Raw genomic sequence first — 27,273 nt, forward strand, 5'->3', positions numbered from 1 at the left:
CTAATCCCCCCGCTTTAACATTTTATTACCCTTATTTTTAATCCTCTTGCATACAAGATAAAAAGCTTCGTAAAATTCATGATTCCGTGATAGAAAATTCTTGGTGGGACAATTATGCGTAAAAGTTCAACGATGGTACAAACTGACTTGGTGTTGTTTTCAATGATTTTCTGAACAAAGCACTAGATTTTATGTGTTTTTCTCAAAGCATACGTGAAACTAAACTTAAGAATGATAAAAAGTCAGAATCGTTAAAATATGACATGGGACAATTATGCGTAGAACGGCAGTAAATGAGTCTAAGAATTTATTGGTTTTTATTTATTACAATTAGATTTTTAATTGAGAATCTAGAATTTTTCTATCTTCTATATTTTTTCCGAGATTCTATATTTTTTAGGTTTTGTGTATTCAGAAATTCTGGAATTCATAAATTTAAGAATTGAAGTATTTGTTAATTTTAAAAATTTAATTCCAGAATTTAAAAATTTTAGAATGTTATAGTTAAAGTTATATATAGTTATAGTTATAGGTTAAAGTGTTTTGGAGTTTTAAGTTATTTAAATTGACAAATTTTATTTTTTCCGATTTTTCCTTTATTTTTTTATTTATTTAATTTCTCAATTTTTGGATCCAATGATTGTGACGCTTTATGTTTTAAGAATTTAAGATTTTGAGATTTCAAGCATTTTAAAATTTTAGAATTTAATAATTTGAGAGTTTGGCGATTTAAGAATTTATGAATTTAAGAAATTGAGAATTTGATAATTTTATAATTTAAAAGTATTAGAATTCAAGAATTTTAGCGCTATAAAATCTAAAATTTTTGTTTTTTTTTTTAATTTTAAATTTGAAATCTTAAATTTTTTAATTTGAGTTTATTTTTTCCAAGATTATATATTTTTTCAGTTTTTTTTTAATTTAGAAATTTAGGAATTAAAATTTTTAAGAATTATAGTATTTGTTAATTTTAAAATATAAATCCGAATTGCAAAATAAATGTGACGATTATTTTTTGGGAATTTTAGATTTTAGAAATTTAAGAATTTAAGAATTCAAGCATTTTCAAGTATTAGAATTCAATAATATAAAAGTGTAGCGATTAAAGAATTCAATTTAAGAATTTAAGAAATGAAGAACTTGAGAATTAGATAATTTTATAATTAAGAATTCAGAAATTTGAGGATTTAGAAGCCTAAGAATTTAAAATTTAAGAGTTTTAAAATTCCAAAATTTCAGAGTTATAAAACCTTAATTTTTTGGGTTTTTCCATTCCAAATTTTAGTTTTTTTTTATCAAATAGATTTTTAATTTAGAATCAAGAATTTTTGAATCCAAGATTATACTTTTCAAATTTTAACATTTTAACACTTAAAGCGAACTGTCATCTTTTCTTAACCGCGTTCTATATGAGTTCTGTACATCGGCAAATATTCGCAACGGCCTTATGTGACAAATTTTAAAAATAAAAAGTTTGAAATAAAAAAAAAGATCAAAAACTATTTTTTTTTAGCTTAAAAAAAAATTTAAAGTGTTTGTGTTTTTTTCTTCTGAAAAACATATACTCTTCAAAACCAAAAAAAAAACAAAAAATCTGATCTTTTTTCAGTTCAATATTTTTTTAAATTTTTGAGTGCCTGAACTTCTAAATATTTGAATCTAAGGATTTGAAAATGTTTAAATTTCATTTTTATTCTACCTAGTTTTTAAAACTCAGAATTATTAATATTTGCATTTATGATTTTTTGCTTACAATTCCATTCAAAGGGTGTTTTTCGGAATTGCAAAAAATGTAGTATGGAACTAGTTGCAAAACTTGATTTTTTCATCACTCGTCGTATTTATCCAACTAGGTGAACCTCGTTGGATTAATGTACGAATCATGCTGAAAAAATCTTCTTTTTGCAATATACTACTATTCTACGTTTTAAAATTTATGATTTTTGTAATTTTTGATCTTTTTTTTTTTTTTCAAGTTACTTAAAATGTTCTTAAACAATGACCCATGATTTATAGGTTGTTTTAAAAATTGACTCTAGAAATAATAGCTGTTCTGCACATTTACCTCCAAAGCTAACTTTTAACACTGCGAGTCATGTTAAGTATTTACCTGTTGGCTCGAATGTTGCCGAATAGTTTCAACGGTCAAAATGTTTATACGCCTTTTTCAAATGTTGCTGTATTTCTCTACTCGGTCAAGAGAGAAAAAAATAGACGCACGTTGAACTGTTTTGCAGAACAATAAAAAGACTTATTTCCACGATTATGAAACACCTTTTTAATACTTTAGATTATTGTGTGAAACATTCAACTCTTTTGTTTTAAATGCAAATCGCCCCCTTCGCGCCTAAGCCCGCGCACTGTCCGACAGCACCCGCACGATGCTGCCCACGCCCCCCTTGGCGTACACCTTCTCGTGCCATGTCAGCAGATGGCCGCTCGAACCCTCGGACGGGATCTCGAAGCCCCGGTAGATGTACTTCATCAGCACGTCCCACAGCTCCGGATCGTCGAGCGAGTCGATGGCGGCATCGATCTGGGACGACTTGATCGAGAGGAGCACCTTCAGGGTGAGGTTCAGGGCATTGTCCTGTGGAAGGGGGAAATTTTGGACTATTTCTTTTGGAGAGAGTTCTAAATTGATTATCTTACCTTAACTTGCTGGTTCTTACACAAAAGAGGAGCATTCTGGAGGACCGTCTTGAGCGCGTCGATGTTCCTACCCTTATGGGATGATTATCTTAGTTAAGGAAAACATTTGCACAAGCTTAATAAAAAGATAACGAGCGGTGATTCATCGTTTATCTCTACTTAGTCACAGACTAAGTTGCATCTCTTGTTTATCCCCTTTTCAAAGGAGATAAACAAAAGGGCAACAACCCTGCAAGTGTTATATTTTGAAAAGGATATTGATTGAGCAGCGTCGTGATTTCGACCTCGTCCGGGACAATCATCCCGCTGGCCTGGTCCGCGTCATCCTCACGGAAGTTGTCCTCGTTGTACTGGTCGACGTCGATCTTCCGGAACGCCGAGCTGGACGTGTTCTTGGCCATTGCTGCCGGTGTGAGGGAACGGTTCTGTAATCATCAGCAATCTTGTGAAACTATTGAAACAATTTTTAATCAATTTACACACCTTAAATCTTATTTTCTAGGGCAGGGACCAAAATTTCTAGATAACAAGCGAAAATGCAAAATTTACATTCGATGGAGAAATGTCAAAACGATTGCTGTCACGCACACAAACACAAATGTTCAAGTTTCCTATCCCTCATGAGTTGGCACAGCTGCGAGAGCAAAAGTGAACCGGTTCGCGAAATAAAATTTTACCAGTTCAACGAAATTTGGCGCGAACTTTCTAAACTCGTGGAGAAATCGGTGAAATCAGTTGGACTTTAGTTGGACGCAAAAGTATAAGTTCGAAACGTAATCCTGAGAATCGCAAATCTACAATGGCTTCCGAAAACTCTACACCGGCAGATGAACTCGTCCGTTTGCTGAAGTGCCGCGTGTTCCTCGAGGGTGTCAAGAACTGCTTCATCAGTTGGCAATTACACTCAAATACGTGGCGACCAGACGTTTTATCTCAGCTGTGCTATTGCTACTGTTTGCTTTTTGATGAGTGCTGCCCGCAAAAACCTTCTCGTTGTGGACTTCAGCGTCCTCCCGAAACGCCCAAAGCTGGAAGTCATGCAAGCAGACCTGAAAAGCATCCAGCTTCACAACATCCGCCGTTGCGTGCTGATCGAGATGGCGGACCCTGCAGCCGCTACTAAGATACACCCAGCCAAATAAATCCCGGTCTAAGTAGGCGACAACCGTCGACGTCCGGGTTTACGACCTCCGGCTAGACCTGCCAAACGCCCAAATAGCCAAGGCAACGACGCAGTATGGGAAAGTACTCACCATCAGGGACGAGGTTTGGAGAAATGCCTGTGTTCCAAACGGGGTGCGGGTGTAAAATATGAAGACACTCCAAATCATTTCCTCGGACATTTCCGTGAGTGACCTCTGTACTCTTGCCACATACACTGGCAAATTGCCAGCTGCCGACGCCGTGGGGAAAAACATTGTCATTGTTCCACGTGTGAGGAGCACGACAAACAGAATTTTGGAAAAGAACAAAGCAATGACCATGGACCACGCAAACAGCCAATTGGGTACTAAAGCCCTATACCAATTTTTATGTACAACGGTAAAAAACACGATTAAAAACCATTTCTGATCACTATTTTTCATTTTAACGCAAAATTTTTTTTTGACAAGACAACATTTTTTCGATGGATCAACTATGGTCCCCTTGGAACGAGCTGTCAAGTAGAAGCTTTTCTGTCAAGAAGGACCGCGAGGTTAATTTTTCAAAATTGATTTAAAAATCCATTTTTAACTCTTTGTGGTCGTACAAAGGGTTATTGTACTCAGAAAAATAAGCTTTATCGCTGTAAACAATAATATCAACAATCTAAGCTTCATTTTAGGACCCAATTCAAGCACAAATCACGCCGAAGGGACGACTATGGAAGCTAGCCGTTTGACGGAATACTACCCAGTTACATACCATACCATACCAATCAGCATAGCGCACCAGGTACGCGTGCTGTAGCAAGAAGACGCTTCCATCTTTCTCGGTCTTGTGCTGCTACTCTCCAATTTCCCAGGTTACAGATCTTCCGGATATCACCATTCACTTGGTCTCCCCACCGTGCGCGCGGTTTCCCTGCTCTTCTGCCTGTTCCGCCAGCTGGTTCAGCGCGGTCAAATAGCAGTCTTACAGGCTGGCTTTCGTCCATTCGGGCGACATGGCCGGCCCACCTGAGCCTCCCGATCTTCGCCTGGGTGGCGATGGTCGGTTCTTCAAGAAACGCGTGCAGTTCGTGGTTCATGCGTCGTCGCCACACTCCGTCAGACACCTGCACTCCACCGTAGATCGTTCGTAGCACCTTCCGTTCGAAAACTCCAAGGGCACGTTCGTCCTCTTGCCGCATCGTCCAAGTCTCGTGGCCATAGAGGACTACCGGTCTAATCAGTGTTTTGTACATCGTCAGCTTCGTGCGGCGTTGCACTCGATCCGAAGTAAGGGTTTTCCGTAATCCGAAGTACGCACGATTTCCAGCAAAAATACGAGTCCGGATCTCTTTGCTGGTGTCATTGTCGGCGGTTACCAGCGATCCTAAGTACACGAACTCGCTCACCTCCTCCAACTCATCACCATCCACAGTTAGAGGGGTGAGACTTGGGGGGCCGACATCCTTCGAACCCCTTCCTCTCATGTACTTCGTCTTCGTCGTATTCATGCCAAGTCCTACACGCCTTGCTTGTACCTTCAGTCGGGTGTAGACATCCGTCACCGTCTCCAGGTTTCTTGCCACAATGTCGATGTCATCGGCAAAAGCAAGCAACTGGTAAGACTTGTTCATAATCGTGCCACTCGTTTCAATGCCCGCCCTTCGAATGATGCCCTCAAGAACGATGTTAAAAAGCGCACAGGATAAGCCATCACCTTGCCGCAGCCCTCGGCGTGATCCGAAGGGTTCCGCTAAATCCCCCGAAACACGCACGTGACACATCACACCATCCAAGGTAGCCTTGATCAGTCGAGTCAGTTTATCCGGAAACCCGTTCTCGTGCATAATCTGCCATAGCTGCTCGCGGTCGACTGTATCATAGGCCGCCTTGAAATCGATGAAGATGTGATGTGTGGGCACGTTGTACTCACGACATTTCTCGAGGATTTGTCGGAGACAAAATATTTGGTCCGTGGTGGCGCGCGCGCCAGTGAAGCCCGCTTGGTAGGGCCCCACGAACCTCCTTGCGTGGGGTGACAGCTGACGGCAGAGGATCTGGGAGAGGATTTTGTAGGCCGCGTTGATAAGCGTAATGCCGCGGTAGTTGCCGCATTCCAGCTTATCGCCCTTTTTGTAGATGGGGCACACGACACCATCCATCCATTCCTCCGGTAGCTTCTCCTCCTCCCAGATCTTGGAGATCACGCAGTGAAGCGCCCTCGCCAGTTTCTCTCCTCCATATTTGAAGAGCTCACCGGGTAACCGATCCTTGCCGGCAGCTCTGTTGTTCTTTAGTTTCCTGATCTCCCTCTTCACCGTCTCTAGATCAGGCACTGGGAACTGTTCATCAGCTGCGGGCGCTCCAAGGTTGACTCCAACGCCGTCTCCGTCCGCTTCATCGCCGTTTCCAACACCTCGCTCTTGCTTACGATCAGGTTCCCCTCGTTGTCCCTGCACACGTCGGCTCGCGGCACGAAGCCTTTGCGGGACCGGTTCACCTTCTCGTAAAACTTCCGCGTTTCATTAGCTCGGAATAGCTGCTCCATTTCCGCACAATCTCGGTCTTCTTGCTGGCGCTTCTTAAGCTTGAAGACCGCGACCTGCCGATTCCGAGCCTGCCGGTACCGTTCCACGTTCCCTCTCGTCGCCTTGTGCAGCTTCCTGTCGTAGGCTGCCTTCTTCTCGGCGGTAATCCGCTGGCACTCGTCGTCGTACCAATCGTTTCGACTGACTCGGATCGCACTACCCAGTGTGGCTTCCGCTGCACTGCCGATGGCTGAGCGTATGCGACTCCAACCATCTTCGAGCGAGGCTGCGCCAAGTTCCTCCTCACCTGGCAGATTCGCTTCCAGCTGCTGCGCGTAACCGTGGGCCACATCTCCGTTCTGCAGACACGCGGTGTTGAACGGAGGGGCCCGCCGGCTTCGGCGTTGGTTGAACACCGTCGACAGCTTTGAGCGCATGTCAACTCCAACTAGGTAGTGGTCCGAGTCAATATTCGCACCGCGAAAGGTGCGCACGTTTGTTACGTCCGAGAAGAATCGGCCGTCGATCAGAACGTGGTCGATTTGCGTTTTCGTCCGTTGATCAGGTGATGTCCAGGTGGCTTTATGGATGTCCTTGCGTGGAAAATAAGTGCTTCTAACCACCATTCCACGAGAGGCTGCGAAGTCGATGCAGCGTTGGCCGTTGTCGTTCGTGACCATGTGTAGGCTTTCCGGGCCTATAGTTGGTCGAAACATTTCCTCTCTGCCGAACCGAGCGTTCATGTCCCCAATGACGATTTTCACATCTTGACGCGGACAGCTGTCGTACTCCTCCTCCAGCTTCGCGTAAAATGTTTCCTTTTCGTCATCGAGTCTTTCTTCGTGGGGGCAGTGCACGTTGATAATGCTATAGTTAAAGAACCGGCCTCGTATTCTTAACTTGCACATCCGCTCGCTGATCGCCGTGAAGCCGAACACGCGATCCTGCATCTTGCCCCTCACGATAAAGCCGGTACCCAGCTTCTTGTCCGTGCCGCCGCTCAGAAAGAATCTGGAATTGGTCTGCTGACCTGGCCAGTCCAGCACCTGCTTCTCCTCCAAGGACACCTCCTGCAGTGCAACAACATCGAAGTTGCGAGGTTGCAACTCATTCGCCAAAGCGAGTTCGAAACCCAGAAAGTTTAGGGACCTGCAGTTCCAAGAACCGAGTCGCCAATCGGTGATCTGCTTTTCAATGGGCTTCTGCCGTTTGTTCCGGATATCCAATCTTCTTGCCATTCGCGATCGTCGTTATCGGTAGGCAGCCTTATCAGGGCTGCGCTACCTAGTCTCGGAGTGGAGAACCACCTAAGGGCTACCGAGACCTAGCCCCGGTTTTCTCACGACACCGTAACGGGGCTTTTATCTCGAAGCCTAACGGTCTTCATACCCGGAAGAGGACGTCTTCTGTGTGTGTAAATGCGTTTCACTACTCGCACAATGTTTCACAATAAATGTATACAAATACCGTTTCAAACGAAACAACCGGTTCCGTGTTCGAACCGGTTGTTACGTTTGGAACGGAATTTGTGTACGATTCTAATTAGATTCCGTTTCAGAATTCGGATTGATTTGACTGGGTAAGCCAGTCAACCTAAAGTTATTATAATTATTTCTATTTTTTTAATTGCTAAACAATTAGAGAACTTTTATTCCGATGATTTTATAAAATTCCTCTATGGCCAAATTTTATGATTTTTTGTTAAAACAGTGCATGATTTTTTTTTCAGAGATGAAAAAGAATTTTAATCTTTTTTTATTGAACTCTTCATAACGCTTTTTTTTCACTAGTAAGTAAAAGTAAATCTTTCCCTGTTGCTGAGGGGAACACCCATGAAGAGTATCGGGGCCGGCATTTACAAAGCGGATTCAGTGACAGTTTCTAAATCTACTTAATGTTAACATGTTAAGGTTTATGTTAACATTCCATAGGTTGTCTTCCTAAAGTGTCTTGATAAGGGCCAGTTTGTGACGATACACTACCTTCCCTTTACTAAGCAATCGAATCCAGAAGGGAAACGATCGCCAGTTGTGTTGGTCCGAGCCGGGATTTGAACCAATCAATCAATCCGAATTCTGAAACGGAATCTAATTAGAATCGTATACAAATTCCGTTTCAAACGCAACAACCGGTTCGAACACGGAACCGGTTGTTGCGTTTGAAACGAAATTTGTTGTTGCGTTTGAAACGGAATTTGTTTACGATTCTAATTAGATTCCGTTTCAGAATTCGGATTGATTTGACTGGGCTAGGCTACTCTGTTGAAATCATGACTTTTGAATTACAACATGCCGAAATTACTGGACCGCCCTGGTAAATCTTCCATCGGGGTTCCGGATCATGGTTCCTGCGGCCAATGTCTTTTTTTTGGGGATCTTCCTACGAAGTATCATGTCAAAAGCGAAATTTTTCGTCGATGTGAAAATAACGAGAATTTTAAAACTATTCTCCTGATAACCGATAAGTTGTTGTTTTTATTATATTGTTTTTATTAGAATCATTTAGTTAACTTACACGATTACACTTAACGCACTAAGAGTTCAAGTTATGCAATCTTTATTAGTTTGACTATTACCACGAGGGTTAGTTGTAACCTTCACTTGACTCCCTCACGGACAAGGATGTTGCGACCCTCCCCCACCGGCCGCGTATTGCCCTCCTGCCGAGTACTGCCCCGCCGAGCCGTAATTCCCGCCCGCAGCATAGTGACCACCCGATCCGTAATGCCCGCCCGCTGCCGACCCGTACTGACCAACGGAGCCACCGTAGCTCCCAACCGATCCGCCGTAGTGGCCACCGTAATTCCCAACCGATCCGCCGTAGTGGCCACCGTACTGCAACCCGGACGCGTATCCGGAGTGCGACAGGTGCGAACCGTGCGTTTGGTGAACTCCATGATCGGACACCGAGATGTGTCCTGTGGCGTGGGTCAGGATCGGGGCATGGGCCGTTATGATGGGGGTGGAGTATACGGGGGCGCTGACCACCGGAAGCGGGGCATAGTGGACGACGGGTTTGGTGATGACCACGGGTTTGGCTACGACGACGGGCTTGGTGACCACGACGGGAGTTGGTACCTTCACTGGGACTGGGTAGGGCGCGGGTACGGGAACTTCGATGTGTTTCGTGATTGGCACGGGGACGGCCACTGGGACTGGTCGGTCAATAGGGACTGCGTAGGGTTTCTTCACGATCACCGGGTATGGCACTGGTTTGTGGATTGGGAACGGAACTGGGACCGTTTTCTTGATGAACACCGGGTATGGTCTTGGGTATGGGACGGGGATGTGCTCCTTAATGGTGGCTGTTAGGATTGGCCGAGGATAACCGTAACTTCCGTGGTGGTGGAATCCCGGGTTGAATCCACCATGTGCTGAAAATCCACCTCCGTAACCGATTCCAGCCCCATGAAATCCACCGTCATAGCCGTAACCTCCGTACGACCCGCCGTACGATCCTCCGTATCCGAAGCCTCGGCTCACTAGTCCTGCGGAGTGACCACCGGAGTACAACCCCCCGGAGAAACCGAGTCCACCTCCATATCCTAATCCACCACCGTAGCCAATCCCCAAACCAAGATGTCGCTTGGAGTTCTTCTTCGCGCCGTCCGTTGAAGCAACTGCCGCACCGTTGTTCTGCTGATCAACGGTTTCCGCAGGCTGCAACCCCTTGCTGTCTGTCGGTTCTGCTAAAACGGCCGTCGCCGTCAGCGTCAATACCAGAAGTTTGAGCTAAAAGCACACACAAAACAAAAAGATCTTCACTTTTCACAAAATTCTCACAAAACCCAACGGCCCAACTCACCATCAAACCCGTCATGGTATCTTCTAAATTCTACAATCGCCCACTTGCTAATCCCTTCAAATCGGTATCACACGATCCGTGGTCGGAATCGATACTGCCCCTAGAAGCCGAATCTGTCCTCACCTTTATACCTTTTCTCGCAACATTTGATACGTCGACGACGCGTAGATCTGGACTGGGTGTCACCGACGCACGAGAGACGCACTTCCACCCATTAGATCATCGCGACATGCAAACGGCCAAAGACGCCGGGGTGACCGGGTGATCTCAAGTAAAGAATTTGCATGTAATTATGCCAATTAATCGAGGGGGGAGAGACGTCCAAACAAGAAGACAACATAAACTCACGCGGCGGCGGGGTGATCATAATCGTGCGTTGCACGCGCGGGCATAACGTGGATGTTTGGGGGTAGCTCATGTGGGGTTGGCTCGATTAGGGATGGTCAGATTAAGTTAGAACATAAGCTTTTTGACGTATGTTCTTTAGGAAATAGTAACAAAACCCATTTTCAATATGTTATCAACTTTGAGTAAGAAAGTATTAAAACACTGCAGAAAGTTTTGGATACAACACCACTATACCCTTTTAACTACAGTGAGTCAAATATTTGTCCGTACCCCCCCGTACGGAAAATGTTTGTGATATAGAAGTACATAAAATTCGACTAAAGTGCCATGTTTTATACATCAATCGACGCGGCAGAATGTCCTCTTTAAGACACTGTCATTGGATTTGCAAAAAACTTTTTCTTAAAAAATACAAAAATAGTTTACTGAAAAAAGTAAAATAAAGAGGTCAAATAATTGTCCGTACCCCTAATAAAAGTACAAAATCTGATCGATTTAAGTGAATTCATTAATGAAATGTTGTTTCTGTGTCAAATACTAGTACCTCTAGCCAGTTTGTGACAACTTTGAACTTCTGATAACTTTGTTTAGTTAGTTTATATTAAAAATTGGATTAAATTTAGTTTTTTATGTAAAACTTATCAAAATATTAGTTTATAAACAACTATTTTTATAAAATTGCTATTTTATGTTGTAAGAGTCTCTATTTAACAAGTTTTAACAATATTTGTTCGAAATATACATTGTTTTCATCTTTTTTATTGACATTTTTCGACCAAAAATACTGTTTCGGAACAATACCGTTAAACAATCCGGATTGTCCCGGAACCGGTTTAACCCCTCGGAGGGAAATTTTGTGGTGGTCAGATAGAGGACAAAAAAACCCACCTCTTGCAATTTAAAGCATCCAATTTCGTCCACTACAGCCCGATTACGAGTCCCTAGTCTGAAATTTGAAATTTTCACTTTCCGTACTGAGAATTTTTGTACCGTCCTGGGACAGAATGTTTTGCTTGGGGAATTTGAAAATTTCAAATTTCAGACTAGGGACTCGTAATCGGGCTGTAGTGGACGAAATTGGATGCTTTAAATTGCAAGAGGTGGGTTTTTTTGTCCTCTATCTGACCACCACAAAATTTCCCTCCGAGGGGTTAAACCGGTTCCGGGACAATCCGGATTGTTGAACGGTATTGTTCCGAAACAGTATTTTTGGTCGAAAAATGTCAATAAAAAAGATGAAAACAATGTATATTTCGCACAAATATTGTTAAAACTTGTTAAATAGAGACTCTTACAACATAAAATAGCAATTTTATAAAAATAGTTGTTTATAAACTTATGTTTTGATAAGTTTTACTTTAAAAAACTAAATTTAAACCAATTCTTAATATAAACTAACTAAACAAAGTTATCAGAAGTTCAAAGTTGTCACAAACTGGCTAGAGGTACTAGTATTTGACACAGAAACAACATTTCATTAATGAATTCACTTAAATCGATCAGATTTTGTACTTTTATTAGGGGTACGGACAATTATTTGACCTCTTTATTTTACTTTTTTCAGTAAACTATTTTTGTATTTTTTAAGAAAAAGTTTTTTGCAAATCCAATGACAGTGTCTTAAAGAGGACATTCTGCCGCGTCGATTGATGTATAAAACATGGCCCTTTAGTCGAATTTTATGTACTTCTATATCACAAACATTTTCCGTACGGGGGGGTACGGACAAATATTTGACTCACTGTAGATATTTAAAACTGTGTGATGTAATGAAGAAATATGCGAATTTGAAAATATTAATTTAAAAATGTCAAATTTATGTGAATAAAGTTTCATCCAGACTCATGATCACCTCTACCCACCCGATGATCCCAAGTCAAGTGCTCCACGCGTCAGCGAAATGAACCAGTTCCACGTGCATAACTTAAGGTTGCCCCAAAGCAGGGTGATGCCCGGCGTGAAAGTCCTAGCTACGACAGAAGGGGGGAAGGGGCTGCCCTAATCGAAAGATAATCGTTTTCCACTTGCACTTTTCATATCGCGTCGCGTTGCTCGATTCTTTTTGTGGGCACAGACTTGTTCGATGTGAAGCCGTTCGCAGATTGATTTCTAGCATCGAAGTTTCACGTCCGTCAAGTCTGTGGCATTTGGTGTAACACCGCTGCTGAACGGATGTGGGTCATTTTCCGCGAGCCGGCGTACTGATCTATTTACCCACTGAACTGAAGCCCAGCATCTGACCAGCGACGACGACGTCCACGGGACAGCTGATAGGCTTGATGTATGGTAATTTGATGAACCGGTGTGGTGCGTTGTTTGTTGATAAGAGGCTGGGCTAGACGTCTGACAGACGACGAACTAAGACATCATAGGCGTCTATCGTTGCTGGAGACCTGCCTGGGTTATGTAAGCCCGATAATTGAGCATAATTCGCATATTTTGCTGTCCCATGAGTCTCTGTGTGTGTTTGGAATGTGTCACTTGGTTGCATTAGTGAAGCTCGGGTTGAACAGGGTTTTAAAATGTGCGAAGAGATTGAATCGAACGTGAAATGGTGCCCATTCGGGGCCCTAATTTTGATTTCTGATTGGTGTAATTATCTAATTATGCTCGGGTAGTTTGTGCTTGTTTAATCGTTGATCGATCTGTGATCCAGTATGGTAATAAGAACGTTGAATACAAATCGATTTTAGATTGATGAAATGTGAGCATTAAGGCTGCATCTGGTATTTAACTGTTGATTTAGACTTGATTGATACTGATGAGATTGACAACCGTGCATTTAAACTTGTTTTAGTTTGGCTTGTAAATTATTTTATTTTTATATTCAAAAAAATATCTCGTATTTGCTCTTTGGAAGGATTACCATTCCATCATGCCCTTTGAAAGTCATTTTGAAATTATTTTTACAGGATAGAGAAACTCACAAAAATGCTACAGAAACAAGACAACGAGTGAATGACTTTGAAAATCTTCAAAACATGTTTGAGTTAAGATTTTTTCTGCCCAAACATTTTTTTTAGGAACTGATGCACTATTTGAAAATTTACGTTCTTAGATATTTTTAATTGTACCGGGCAGCAATCAAATTGTCTAAGCATATTCAATTGACCATTGTGGCACCCCCTACAGCGTGGTACAGACCCGTTATGCTATGCTAAACATTTTTTTTGAAAATAAGGAAAAAATTACAATTTTTATAGAAACAAGAGTAAATTATTTTGACAGAACAGAGAAACTCACAGTATGATTAAAGAAAAATAAATTCTTTTTAAAGAATGGAAAACACACAAAAGTACACGGAGAAAAAAGAGTTCCCAAAATCGTGAACAAGTGTTCATGAAAATGGGAACCTCGAACAAAGTGTTCAAATCCCATGGTACGATTTTGAAAAACGTACCATGAAATTTGAACAATTTGTTCATGGTTCCCATTTTCATGAACACTTGTTCACGATTTTTGGAACTCTTTTTTCTCCGGGTAGTACAGATTATAAAAATTATTACTTTCAAAAATCGCTTTCGACCCTTCGTCCTTTCGACCAGATTTCCAATATTTTCTAAGCAAACTTATTTTCCAACTATAACGCACACCTTGACACTCATTCTAAATTTTTAGTTCAGTGCGCAAAATACAATGTGAATAATTTATTGCTGAAACATTTTCGGTGCCTTCTGTACTGCCCCTGATCGCATAAATGTCCCATATGCTTTTTCATCGATTTCGAGTTTTTGATGCTGTTTGGTTCAAAATCGTGTGCTCTTTCAAAAGAGCCTATAACATCCAGTACTTTGCTCTAGAAATCAGGAGGAAATCCAGTTTTTTCGCGAAAACTTAACAGGTAGCCTTATGTATGGGACAAACTTCAAAAGCATTTTTCTCAGCTTTCTGTTTTTACATATGGGACATTTATGCAAACATGGGCAGTGTATGCCCATAGAAGCCATTTTGCCTCATCAGTTTGTCCTTATCATATTCCATATAAATTTGACTGTTCTCCATATAAAAATGGCATCTTTTGCAGGAATTTTTTGATCGAGTTGGTATCTTCGGTAAAGTTGTAGATATGATAATGGTCTACACTGAAAAAAATGATACACGGAAAAAAAATTGGTGATTTTTTATTTAACTTTTTGTCACTAAAACTTGATTTGCAAAAAAAAAACACTATTTTTATTTTTTGATATGTTTCAGAGGACATAAAATGCTATCTTTTCAGAAATTTCCAGGTTGTGCAAAAAATCTTTGATCGAGTTATAAATTTTTGAATCAATACTGATTTTTTCAAAAGATTGAAATATTGGTCGCAAAATTTTTCAACTTCATTTCTCGATGTAAAATCAATTTGGCAATCAAAAAGTACCTTAGTGAAATTTTGATAAAGTGCACCGTTTTCAAGTTAAATCCATTTTAAGGTGACTTTTTTGAAAATACTCGCAGTTTTTCAATTTTTAGTTAGTGCACATGTTTGCCCACTTTAAAAAAAAATATTTTTGAAAAGCTGAGAAAATTCTCTATATTATGCGATTTTGAACTTTGTTGATACGACCCTACGAATACGAATACGAAGGGCCAAACATTCAATGTTACGCCCTTTTTAAATGTTTGTCTTGTTTTAAAAATTTCGGAAATATTTTTTTCGAAAAGAACGTTAAAAAATTTCACGAATGTTTCATATTTTAACGTTGTAAATTGGACCATAACTTGCATGGCAATATCTCAGCAACTAAGGGTCGTATCAACAAAGTTCAAAATAGCATAATATAGAGAATTTTCTCAGCTTTTCAAAAAAAAATTCAAAAGTGGGCAAACATGTGCACTAATTTGAAAAAATGAAAAACTGCGACTATTTTCAAAAAAGTCACCTAAAAATGGATTTAACTTGAAAACGGTGTACTTTATCAACATTTCATTAAAGTACTTTTTGATTGCAAATTTGATTTTACATCGAGAAATGAAGTTGAAAAATTTTTGCGACCAATATTTCGATTTTTTGAAAAAATCAGTATTGATTCAAAAATTTATAACTCGATCAAAGATTTTTTGCACAACCTGGAAATTTCTTAAAAGTTAGCATTTTATGTCCTCTAAAACATATCAAAAAATAAAAAAATAAAAATAGTGTTTTTTTTGCAAATCAAGTCTTAGTGACAAAAAATTAAATAAAAAATCATTTTTTTAGTGTAGTCCATATCCATACCTACAACTTTGCCGAAGACACCAAATCGATTAAAAAAATTCCTTCAAAAGATACAGATTTTTGAATTTTCATACATCATTTTTGTATGGACAGCTGCCAAGTTTGTATGGAAAATTATATGGACAAACTAATGATGCAAAATGGCTTCTTTGGGCGTATCGAAGGCACCAAAAAAGTTTCAATCGGATTAAAAAATACAAAAATTAAAATTCTAAAAAAGACCGATTTCGTATAGAATTGCTCTGGTGTTATATGATTTGAAAATTAGGTACCCAAGTAGAAATTTTGGTTTAAAGTTGGAAATTTTTAGGGCCGCAGCTCTATGGGCCTAAGAGGTTAAAATATATAAAAAAAATCTAATCTTTATTGCTATGAAAATTCTTTTAACCAAAGATATTTATTAAGCTCAATTGTAGAAGAATCAATGAAAAACTACTTTGTATTTTATAAATGGTGTTCGGAAATGCAAACATGTTTCAGAAACTCGCTCCAAATATATGGAAACTTTGAGTTGTGATTTTATGAATATGGAATTTCAAGGGAAAAAGCAGATTTTTCTATGAATCTTATCTATAAATGGTGAGTTTAAATCAGTTAAATTTGATCTGAAAAAAAGATTTGCAAAAAAAAATATTTTCTGCATATTTTTGTTTTTATATCAACTTAAACTATCAGTATTATATTATCCCATAATATTCACTACTACATTATTTAAAAACAATTTAGAAAATATCTATATTTTCTTGAAGTTATATTTTTTTACAAACAGTCAAGGCATAAATTGATCTCAACTCTTATTTTGAATATTGAAGTTGCTAGTCTATTTAATTATATCGCAAAATAATAATCAGAACCAGGATCAGAACAATTTCCGATAAATTTCAAATTTCCCGGGGGAAAAAATAAAATTTTCGTTGAAATCATGGCTCGTAAATTGAATTTTGTAACTTTTTTTTGCCCACCCTTTTACTTTATTTCAGTTGTGCCTTCTCTAATTGATGGTCACAAAATTCAAAATTTCTTAAAATATTAAAAAATGTTTTGATTGAAAATGCATTTATAAGCATTATACATTTTCATTTTTTTCTGAAGAGTCCTAATTATAATCTGCTAAATTTGCTGAAGACACCAAATTGATCAGAAGATTGATATTGCCGTATTGAGTTTGGAAATATGGTAAGCCTGTTTTAAAAAAAAAAAACAGGTAGCGCACATTTGAAAAGTTAGAAATAGCTTTTTGGTATAAAAATCTTAAAAATCTTACAGTCTTATCTAAAATTAATAAAATTTTTAAAAAAATATCGTTCATTAGTTGGGTGAGTTCACATTTTTATTGTTATGAATTGTAATGAAAGCTCTTCTCTGAACTTGACGCGTTGTAATGAAGAGATTTCAATGATTTTGGAGACGAACCCGATTCCAAATTTGTTGTAACGTGATATTTCTTCAACCAATAATCAAATCTATTTTATGGCAAGCCAAGGACTTTCGGTCATAATTAAAAGCTCCACCATATAAATTACACTTTTATTATCTGTCTTATCCACTAGTTAACAGTACGATTTGCTCGATTTTCCAATCAAAAGGTTTAATGCTACGGCACAGTTTACTACACACAGCTTAGGAGTGGTGGGAAAATCGCGGAATTTCACGGAAAAAGCAAGCAAATCGCGTCGCGTTTACAATACAAAGTCGAAACACCCTGCGCGGAGGCGGCCACCTTTTAGTCTTCACGCCGACCGTGAAGAGGGGCTAGCCGGCAAGTGTGGGTGGGTTATGCTACATGCTATATGATAAGGGAAGGTAGAAAATAAACTAATAAATAGGCAACTTAACAAACTTAACTTCAAAAAAGGGGGGTAAGCATCAGGTAGCGCAAATTTAAGGCAGTGGTCGATCGCGGAAGCCGGTTCCACTGCACGCCAGGCTAGGGCTAGGCCGGTGGTGGCCTACTGGTAATCTCTTCCGTCGTAGTCGTTGGAGTCGTCCACGTCGCCGTGATGGTGGTGCAGGTGCTCAACACTGTACATGGAGTACTCTTTGGGGTTAGCTGCGCGGTGCTTGAGTTCGACCGCCCGCTCGTACGCCGCGTGCGACTTCGAGCCGGACTGCATCATGTCGGAACTGGCCTCGGCAGAACCGGCCTCGTCGGAGGCTTCGTGCCGGAAGTAGTACTGACGTCGCTGGTACTGCTCGGGGCCGGAGGGGTGGTTGTACGAGATTACGTGATGGTTGGAGGAGGGGGAGGGGGAAGGTGAAGGACTGGGATGGTGGTAATACTTGGGCGCTCCCGAGGATTCCTCGTCAAAGGAGGGATGTTCCGCGGTCGAACTGTAGTAGGGATGGTGCTTGTGCTTGGAGGAATCGATCTCCGAGTAGGTCGGATGAAGGTGCGAGTCGCTGGGGAAGTTGTAGGTTAGGTCGGTGGACTCCGAAGAGTGCTGGGACTTGTGGGGTGGTTTGTGCGCCTTCACTTGGTAGTTCATGGGTTTGTGGAAGTACACTTTCTGCTCGGAACCGTGCGAGGGTTGCTTGTCTAAGTAGGCCAGTGCTTCCGAAACCGGGGTAGGCCTAGCGTAGTACGATTTGTACTCTTGCTGTTGGGGTTCTTTTGCTTCGTATTGCGAGTAGATCTCGGGGTTGGCACTGGGCTTGCCGTACTGATCCCGGTGATCCTCGAAACTGGATTCAATTTGCTGTTCGTACTGCTTGTACACCCCAGAGGACTCACCAACTTCTCTATGTTCTACGTAACCGTTGTCACTTCCCGATGGTTTCTCGTAGTGCTCAATGTACTTGGAGTGCTTTGGCTGATGTTCTACGTAACTTTCGCTCTCAACGGAGGGTTTTTGGTAGTGGTACTGCTTGAAATCAGGCTGTTCGTAGTGCGGATAGGATTCTTTGATTGAGGTATGGCGGAAGCTAGGAGGAGTTGGTGCAGTCTTGAAGCTGTACTCTCGGAAGTCGTTCTCCTGACCGTACGACGGGTCTTTGGTTTGGAAATTAGGAGTGGTAGGATAAGCAGAGTGCGTAGGTCTAGGAAACTTGGGTGTCGGATACTTGTCGTCCTTTGTATAATACACAGACTTGGGCTCTCTGTAAGAGTGAGGAATAACTTCGGGGTGGGGACTAGAGAACTTGTACTCGTAATTCGCGGAAGGTGCCGACTCCGGTTGAGCAGTCGAGTAGAACTTGTGATATCCCGACTCATCCGGACTAGCCGTCGACCTAAATCCACCCTCGTAGTTCTGCTTGCTCGAATACCGCGTGCTCGCCGCACTATACTCGTTCAACTTGTCAAGTTCCGGACCCAAATGTCTCGGTCGATGCTCGGAGGCAGCCCCCGTTGGCTTGTTTAGCGCCAGTCGATTCCCAATCACCGGATTGTAGTTCATGCCCACATCAAACACCGAGTGAATCGGATACGAGTGCATGAACTCCTGAACCTGGGCGTTCGTGTTCGAGTGGGCCACGTCCTGCTCGTGTGGGTGCGGTGAAGTCACGTAGTTCACCGGTGAGGTCACCGTTGGTACGACCGCAGTCGGTTCCGGAATGCGCACCAGCTTGGGCACCGGCAGCGGAACCACGCGGTCAACGGGCACCGGAACCGGAACCGGATGGGGCACCTTGACCGGATATGGCACCGGGACCTTCACGGCCACGGTGTTGGTGATCTTGACCGTTTTCGGCGGGACCTTGTGCGGGCCAACGTACGAGCCCAGATCGATCAGCTTTTCGCTGGCTTTTTCCAGCTCGGAGAAGTTCTGGTTCATCTCGTTGATGAGCTTGTGCTGGGGCGCGATCACGTCATTTTCGAGGTAGCTCGACGAGTCGGGGGCGGCGGTGCTGCACAGGAGGGAGGTCGACAGCAGCAGGGGGAGGCTGACCTGGGAAGAGGAGTAGAATAATGTGAGAGAAATTTCCTGAGATTTAGAAAATGTATGCTTGGGTAATCGAACCATGATTTATTTCGCCGTCGCGAGTCTTTGAGCTTACATTTGACTACAAAAATGCCCAAAAATGTCATACACGGAGAAAAAAAGAGTTCCCAAAATCGTGAACAAGCGTTCGTGGTCCCTCTTTTTTCTCCGTGTAAGATGGTGTGGTAAATATGGCAATAAACTGTTTTTGATATTAATTTTTGGTAGCGAAACAGGCAAGCACGTTTGAATGATTTGAATAATTTAAGGGGAGATGAAATCGGATTTGAATAAATAAATAAGAAAAAAAAACTTTTTTCTTATTCGATCAGCCGAAGTTTGATGGAAAGCTTCGGATAATCGAACTTCAAAATATTGAGGCTTCGATAATCGGGCTTTGACTGTATGTGATTTTGCTTTTAAAATTACATACAAATTTGGATTCTCAAACAGTCCAGTTATCATCATTCATTGTACCAATAGCGAGTCAATGAAATTTCTAGCGGTTGTCATAAAAAAGTAAAAAAAAAATCACGATTTGTGTCACATTTCACCAGTGTTGTTAAAATATCAAACTATCACCCAGTTAACTCAATCCGAATTCTGAAAAGGAATCTAATTAGAATCGTATACGAATTCCGTTTGTAACGCAAAAACCTGTTCCGTGTTCGAACCGGTTGTTGCGGAAACGGAATTTGTGTACGATTCTAATTAGATTCCGTTTCAGAATTCGGATTAATTTGACTGGGCAGTACTCAGCAACTACAACTATCACGTCTGAATATTTATGCCCTAAAAACAACTGCTCTTCTCCCCGTATTGTTACTCTCAGTGCAGAACGTAGCCGAACACGTTTTTGTGTTTACACACTCGCGTTTGACATTCTGCTTTTCTCTCTCATTTCCGCTTTCATGATCATCCCACCGCAACAGCGTTTAACTACAAAAGCCGTCACAAAACCAATTTCGCAAGCGTTCCTAATAGCCATCTCGCATTCTTTCATTGCAGTTTTCGGAGAGGTTGAGAGACTCCGCGGTGAGAGAGCATAGTCGAGGAAGTCCCAGTTAACTCAATCGGAATTCTGAAACGGAATTCAATTCGAATCGTTTTCGTTTTCCGTTTCAAACGCAACAACCGATTCCGTGTACGTACCGGTTGTTGCGTTTGAAACGGAATACGTAAACGATTCGAATTGAATTCCGTTTCAGAATTCCGATTGAGTTGACAGGGGAGGGGAGGAGTGATAGAGAGAGAACACCTTTGCTGGGAATCACGAGACACAAAGAGAAATCTCACAAGCTATAGTGACGGTCAAATGATAGGTTTTTTATCACTCATTTGCAACACTGTGTTTCAAAGTTAAGTAATTGTGTTCATGCCTTGAACAGTATTACAAAAATCCTGAGAAATCTCGGGATTTTTTCCGCTACAAACATTTCCCCTTTCCAGGAGTTTTGAAAATCCAAAGTATTGTAAAATTCAAGGTAAAGTATCTACATATTTTTACAGGTGTGACAGAAAATACGTTTTGAATTTATTGGTAACTTTTAAATGACGCTTCTATAGTAGTACGACTAGCACAAACAATCCAGTATTAAAAGTTAATAAAATAGTGTCCAGGGCATTCGTGGAAATACAATGTCCCATCCCAGAGGGTCCCGGAGTACCAAACCTTCTTAGCATGGTGCTCCCAACGAATACAACCAAAAATCTCGGAGTGTATGGTGGTGTGTCCCCACGCTTCTTCCTCCCCTGTCGATTCAGAATTGTGTTGTTGTTCGAACACTCAGTGCTCAAACTCAACCCAATTACGAGTCATCTCTGCGATACGGCTTTACGCAGTAGGCCTGGCCGCTTTAACGCTTGTGATGTTTCAATGCATTCTAATGCAATGGCGCACTACAAATGTTAATAAATGGCAAGAAGAGTGCTAGGCGTCATCTAACCTAAGGCACTCTCCAGGATCCCTTCGAAAAATTGGCTGCGCTAGGGTTTGATTAGATTAGATTAGATTAGATTAATCAAAATTGTTTCTGTTAGCTACTTTTTCAATTCAGCAAAAAGTGCAAACGAAGATGCTTTACGCTATGAAACATAACAGAAATGAGAATAGTTATTTTTTATGAAACATTTCAAAAACTGTTCTTTTTTTGTGTGATTTTAAAACAACCATTAAAATATTTGCATTCATCATTCTGTCCTCATTCTCTGTTAGAATTATGTCCATACGTTTAGAATGCTTGGTCTGCATGAAGAGTAGACTTTACAAATTGTCTTCTGAATTAATCCTCTACTGCTCAAATTTTTTTTTCGAAATTTTTTATTTTTCCCGTGTTCAAGAGATCATTTTTAGCAACTTTTGTTCTACGAAAAACTTTACTTCTCTTGTTTTATGTTTTTCTTGTTTAATTTTTAGTATTTTAATTTGCATTTATCTTGTTTAGTTTATGTTTGTTTTAGGTAGTATTTGGCCTATTCTACCACCTCTTATCATTACATTTTGCCTTTCTAATTTTTTCATGTTTTTACAGTCACTTTTTAAGTTTTTACTTGTTTTTCACATTTTCTGCTTTCAAATGGCACCATTATCATTTAAATTGTTTAAAAATTCGTAGAGGCATAGTCTGGGACATTAGAAAAATTACTGCATACTTCTTTTTACTTAAAATATAGGAAATGATAGTGAAAAACACAGTAAAAAATTACAATTTTTAAAACATTGACAAAGTTATTTAAAACAAGCAAAACTTCCAACCCATATTTTTTTAAAATTTTAAGAGTTCTTCTTTCAAATGCTTTTTAAAAATTGGTTGAAAATAGATTTTTGGCGATTAGCGATTGATTGCAACACTTTAATTTAAATTTGTTTCACATTCCAGGTAACTCTCAAACAAACACTTTGTCAGATCTTGGCTGATTTTCATAATTTATGGTCACGAGTTTTTGGGCTCCTTTTATGATATTGAATAATTTGCACAAATTCATGATAACATGTACGAGCCCAAGGTTTTTACACAGTTTCCTTTTACATATTTCAATGTATACACCAATCAGCACGTGTCCTCGTAACATTCCGGAAAAAACAGTTCATAGAACCACGGTTCACTAGCCTTTAACCAGCTGTAACGCCAACGGACACATGTTAAAACCTAAATCTGAGTTCTGAGTCCCAGCAACACTGGCGTTAACCTTCTCGACTATTCACATAGGCACTTTGTCACCCATAAGCTTCATTTGCATAGAATAGTTCTCCATCGATGGCACAATTGGAACTTACAATTTTCCACATCTTCGATCGCCTCAACTCCAAGGCTCAAAAACTGCAACAACTGCACACTTTTTTTGTTGTTCCTTCCCTTCACTTGCTTGTTTCAGTCCATTTGGTTGATCACTGCCCGTTAGTCCACTCGATTGGAAAGAAAAGGTTCTTTGACGCTCACCAAGTATCACTAAGCTTAAATTTTTCCTTTCGTTTTTCTTCGCTTAACTTTAACTTTAATGATTTCACCAAACTGCTGCACCACCGCTGGCACAAGGAAATGTGCTCGGACGGAAATTGCACTGACTACTGTTGCCAATTTCACCCGTGGGCACCTCTTTTATACACTTTTCACTCCAAAACAATGCAAAATGATGGGCCCGAGCCATCGGGCAAGCCCTTCACCGAAAGGCAAGAAACCGAACGGTGGGTCACCACTGCCTTCTGCTTGGGTTTTCCTCGCGGGAAAGTCGTCAGCTGCGAAAATTGACGGAATGTCAATCATAGTAATGGCGGTTGCAGTACCGGTTTTGTGAAGAATTCGAGTAGATTGGAAAAAAAATGTTAAACAAAACAGTAAGGTTACATTATTGGAGGCGTTAAAAAATGCAAGAAAATTCACATCGTCAGAAAAAAAATAGATTTTTAATCACAAATTCACCTGTTTTTTGCTGAACTTAATCATAAAAATTAAAAGTTTTATGTCCTTTAAATTTCAAAGCTACTCTAGATAAACTATTTCAAAATAAAGTGCTTCAAACATAACACGAAAAAAAACTCTTCAAACAGGAGGATAAAAACTTGCGATCTTATCTCATGATAATGGATCTTTGTATCGAACTGTTCAAGTCTTATGCAATAATAATGCTCGTTATTAGGGCATTATGACATCGTGATTGGAGTTTTCAATCGGACTTTTTTTTTCTCTTGATTGCATTGATACGCTTAAATTCAACTGTGCGTTTAGAACATAATGCAGTTTAAAAACATTTGTTTTAAATTTAAGTGTAGTACAATATCCCCAATCCCAGAGTATGTATATTCTTTTTTCGGTTATTCAGACATCGAAAAAAAAAATTAAACTATGGCTTCAATTCAAAATTATAATTATTATAAAATCTGTCAAAGCTTGATTTGGAGCAAATCTTCTAATAAAAGGTAGTTTGCCTGATATTTTAAATCAGCGGTTCTCAACCTTTTTCGGCCAATTCCCCCCTTGGATTATTTTCAAGACCTACATTCCCCCTTTATTTATAAATATAGTATCAATTCACAAAAATCATAATTTTGACTATAATTTTTGTAGAAAGATTACAAATTTCATTACAAATATTTTTGACTTTTGCAATAAAAGAACATAATCTCAGCGATTTGTTTAAGGGGTTACATACATGTGAATCGGCAAAAATGTCAGAGGTTGGTTTAATCTAATCTAATCTTATCAAACACAAGCGCAGCCAGTCTGAAGAAAGCATCCTGGAAGAACATGTGGTTAGATTACGCCTCAAGTCCTTTCTTGTCAATATTAATAATTGCAGTACATCCGAGTAACCCCAAAAATGTACAGCAAAAATTAAAGCGGCCAGGCCTACTGCGTTGCATTAACCGCAGAGACAGATTCGATGAACGGATCACATTTCACAGAATCAACAGGGGAGGAACATACCGTACCGTATACCGGACATACCGTACCAAACGCTCCGAATCAGTTGTGGTGTGGTGTGAAAGTGTAAATTGGCAAATAATTATATTTTTAGGAGGGAAGTGGAATTGGGCAATTAAAGTTGAGGACAATGGGAATTGGGAAATGAATAATGGGGAAGGGATAAAAGGGTTATTTAATAATATCATAATATAGGGGAATATAATAATTTAACAACTTATGATGGAAAGCTCTCACAAAGAAACAACAAATCTTCAAATAAAGCTCAAATCTTCAAAAGACGCCGCGAGGTGGTATCCCGATTGTCAGATTCCAGGTTCTTCTCAGGAAACAGGCCGATCGTTTGACGTGAACACTTTCACTTTCGGCAAAAATGTCAGAGGTTGGTTTGAGCACAAACTTAAACTTTTTTTAATCTGTTTTCATGACATTGAAGTATACATTTTCAACTGTTACAAAATAAATTTGAAGACATTTGGTTGTATCATTGCCGAGATACAGCTATATGAAGTTAGCAGTTTCAAAAAACGGGTGCCTCGATATCTCAGCACTGCCTTGACCAAATCGGCTCAAAATTTTGTTGAAGACTCGTTAAAACGGTCTTGTGTGCATGACGAAGGCCGATTTTCAAATAGTTTATTTAAAAAAATAGATACAAATATTTTCATGTTTTTCATATAAAAAATCGAAAGTTTTTGATAAGGAGCGGCCGTGGCTGACTGGTCACGGTGTTCGCTTTGTAAGCGAATGGTCCTGGGTTCGAATCCCATCTGCTCCCAACGAGAAAGTATAGGAAATATAAATCTTGAAACTCTGAACATGAACGAAAAATCAAAGTTGCTCGAGCCGGGGTTCGATCCCCCGTCCTTTGGATTGGTAAGCAAAAATGCTAACCAATAGGCCATCGCGACTTGGTGAGCTATGACTGGAATTAGGAATACTGTTACTATCAACTATATACGCGCTGGGTCCTTGTCCATTTGACAAGGGTTCGGAAGTTCTAAATAAGGTTTGAATACGATTGGTCCAAACGTTCTTCAGGGCGGGGCTTGTCGATAAAGCTGAAGTACCTCGCGCTCGGCTAGCCAGCGTAGAAATGGGTCACCGAAGCTCGGCAGAGCTAACACCTTCCAAATGCCTATGCGAGTTATTTGCATGTTTAGAATGTAGATCTAAAAAAAATACATGGAAACAACTCAATTTGTAAGAAGCGACCGCGTGGTCCCGCGGTTTGGTTGGTTGCACACACACACACAAAAAATCGAAAGTTTTTGATTTTTGTATTTTTTTAAAATGCAAAATTTGAAAATCGGGCTTCTTCATGCACACGGGATATGTCTTGAGAGTCTTCACCCCAAATTTCAGCCAATTTGGTCTATCCCATCTCGAGATATCGTGGCACCCGTAAATCAACTCGGTGTTCAGAGAAAAACGCTCGCAAAGTTTGACAGTTCGCCTTGCGCATGGCAAAATTTTCAGCTTAAATCGTCTGTAACTTACTTTAATCATAAAATATCTTCATGAAACTTTCAGGAGTGATTGTAAGTCATCTTTTAAGTGGATTTAATAAATTTTCTGTAATATGAAATTTTGTGGTTTTCTACATGTATGTAGTCCATTAAACAATTTTTCATAACCTGCTCATGGTCAGTGGAATGCTAATCTTTTATGAAAAATTTAAACAGCCAACAAATCTTTAAGAAAAAATCTTTTACAAAAAACATTAAGATTAACCAAAAAACCAGATCTCGAGGAAATTATAAAAGAATAAAGCACTGCTCATGTTTGAAAGAATGTCAATGAATTCTGTATCACAGAATAACAAACATTTGGTACAGTTAATTTTTGAATACTAGAACAAAAATATTCAAGAACTCTTCATGTTTCATACAATATGAAAATTCAGAGAAATTTATTTCTTCGAAAGAACATTCATAATTTTTAAGTTAATTATATTTTATTTTTGATATTTTCAAAAATTAAACCGAAAAAAGGCAGGGAAATTCACATATTTTACAAGCAATTCAAAAATAATTATATGCATTCAACTAACTTGTTAAAACTAATTTAGTCAGAGAAAATCATCCCAGGCTTTTAAAACTTATTATAAAAATATATTTCTGGATTATGTAGTAAGTATAAAAGTGTAAAAATTGCACAAAATATAATTTTCACAATTTGTTATATGGAAATCAAAAGACGTCAAATGTTGAATAAATTTTCAATACATTTGAGTTTTTAGTGAAAAATATAGGGAAGAGTGGGGAGACTTGATCCCCTTTTTTTGTATCGCACATAACTGATTCCAGTGACTGTAAAAATGCAGGGATCAAGTCTCCCTAAACGCATTTTTTTTAAACAATTGTTTGTAAAAATAGTTTGACGATAAATTTAACGTGAAATGCGTAAGGGTTTTGGAGTTAATATGTTTATTGAACAATTCATGTATAAAAAATATTTTTGGAATAATTTTTGAGTGTTTTCAATATTTATCAAATGTTTTCTACAATGAATTTTAGTCAATTCCGCACAACTTTCTAGAACAAAGATAATTGTTTTACCCACATGCTGACGAGATACAGGCTTGGGATCAAGTGTCCCCGGGGATCGAGTCTCCCCACTCTCGCCTACAAAAATCCGTTTTTAAATAAGTCCCCATTTTTTGTAATTTGCAATTACAACTCAAAATTGCGTTTAAAGATTTAAATGTTTTGTACTTTTTGTTGTAAAAACTCGATTTTTTACAAAAAATACTTTTATGTAGTGGAA

General features: G+C 39.7%; 3 protein-coding genes across 3 annotated transcripts; all 3 read right to left on the minus strand.

Moving 5' to 3' along the window:
* Positions 1-2,251: 2,251 nt before the first annotated feature.
* On the minus strand, positions 2,252-3,281 carry LOC120422937 (actin-related protein 2/3 complex subunit 5-C). The gene is made up of 4 exons (XM_039586519.2): positions 3,136-3,281; positions 2,911-3,077; positions 2,653-2,725; positions 2,252-2,590 (listed from the first exon to the last, which is right to left on the minus strand). Exons 2-4 carry the CDS (start codon positions 3,051-3,053, stop codon positions 2,348-2,350), a joined length of 459 nt encoding a protein of 152 aa, XP_039442453.1. The 5' UTR covers positions 3,054-3,077; positions 3,136-3,281; the 3' UTR covers positions 2,252-2,347.
* Positions 3,282-8,778: 5,497 nt separating this feature from the next.
* Positions 8,779-10,129, minus strand: LOC120423092 (keratinocyte proline-rich protein-like). The gene is made up of 3 exons (XM_052706920.1): positions 10,115-10,129; positions 9,105-10,041; positions 8,779-9,044 (listed from the first exon to the last, which is right to left on the minus strand). Exons 1-3 carry the CDS (start codon positions 10,127-10,129, stop codon positions 8,920-8,922), a joined length of 1,077 nt encoding a protein of 358 aa, XP_052562880.1. The 3' UTR covers positions 8,779-8,919.
* A 7,046-nt stretch (positions 10,130-17,175) lies between these two features.
* Positions 17,176-23,055, minus strand: LOC120423100 (putative cyclin-dependent serine/threonine-protein kinase DDB_G0272797/DDB_G0274007). The gene is made up of 2 exons (XM_039586782.2): positions 22,860-23,055; positions 17,176-19,549 (listed from the first exon to the last, which is right to left on the minus strand). The coding sequence occupies exons 1-2, from the start codon at positions 22,869-22,871 to the stop codon at positions 17,612-17,614; spliced, it is 1,950 nt and encodes a 649-aa protein (XP_039442716.1). The 5' UTR covers positions 22,872-23,055; the 3' UTR covers positions 17,176-17,611.
* Between the last annotated feature and the right edge of the window lie 4,218 nt (positions 23,056-27,273).

The sequence above is a fragment of the Culex pipiens genome, chromosome 2 (genome assembly GCF_016801865.2).
Source record: "Culex pipiens pallens isolate TS chromosome 2, TS_CPP_V2, whole genome shotgun sequence".
In the NCBI taxonomy this organism is placed as follows: domain Eukaryota; kingdom Metazoa; phylum Arthropoda; class Insecta; order Diptera; family Culicidae; genus Culex; species Culex pipiens.

Bases quoted from the DNA above. Each gene is read 5' to 3' on its own strand.
- LOC120422937 (XM_039586519.2), bottom strand. From the start codon at position 3,053: ATGGCCAAGAACACGTCCAGCTCGGCGTTCCGGAAGATCGACGTCGAC. The intron at 2,726-2,910 runs ATATCCTTTTCA...ATCATCCCATAA, and splicing joins ATCACGACGCTGCTCAATCA to GGGTAGGAACATCGACGCGC. The intron at 2,591-2,652 runs GTAAGATAATCA...CCCCTTCCACAG, and splicing joins GTAAGAACCAGCAAGTTAAG to GACAATGCCCTGAACCTCAC.
- LOC120423092 (XM_052706920.1), bottom strand. The intron at 9,045-9,104 runs GCCACTACGGCG...ACGGGTCGGCAG, and splicing joins ATCGGTTGGGAATTACGGTG to CGGGCGGGCATTACGGATCG.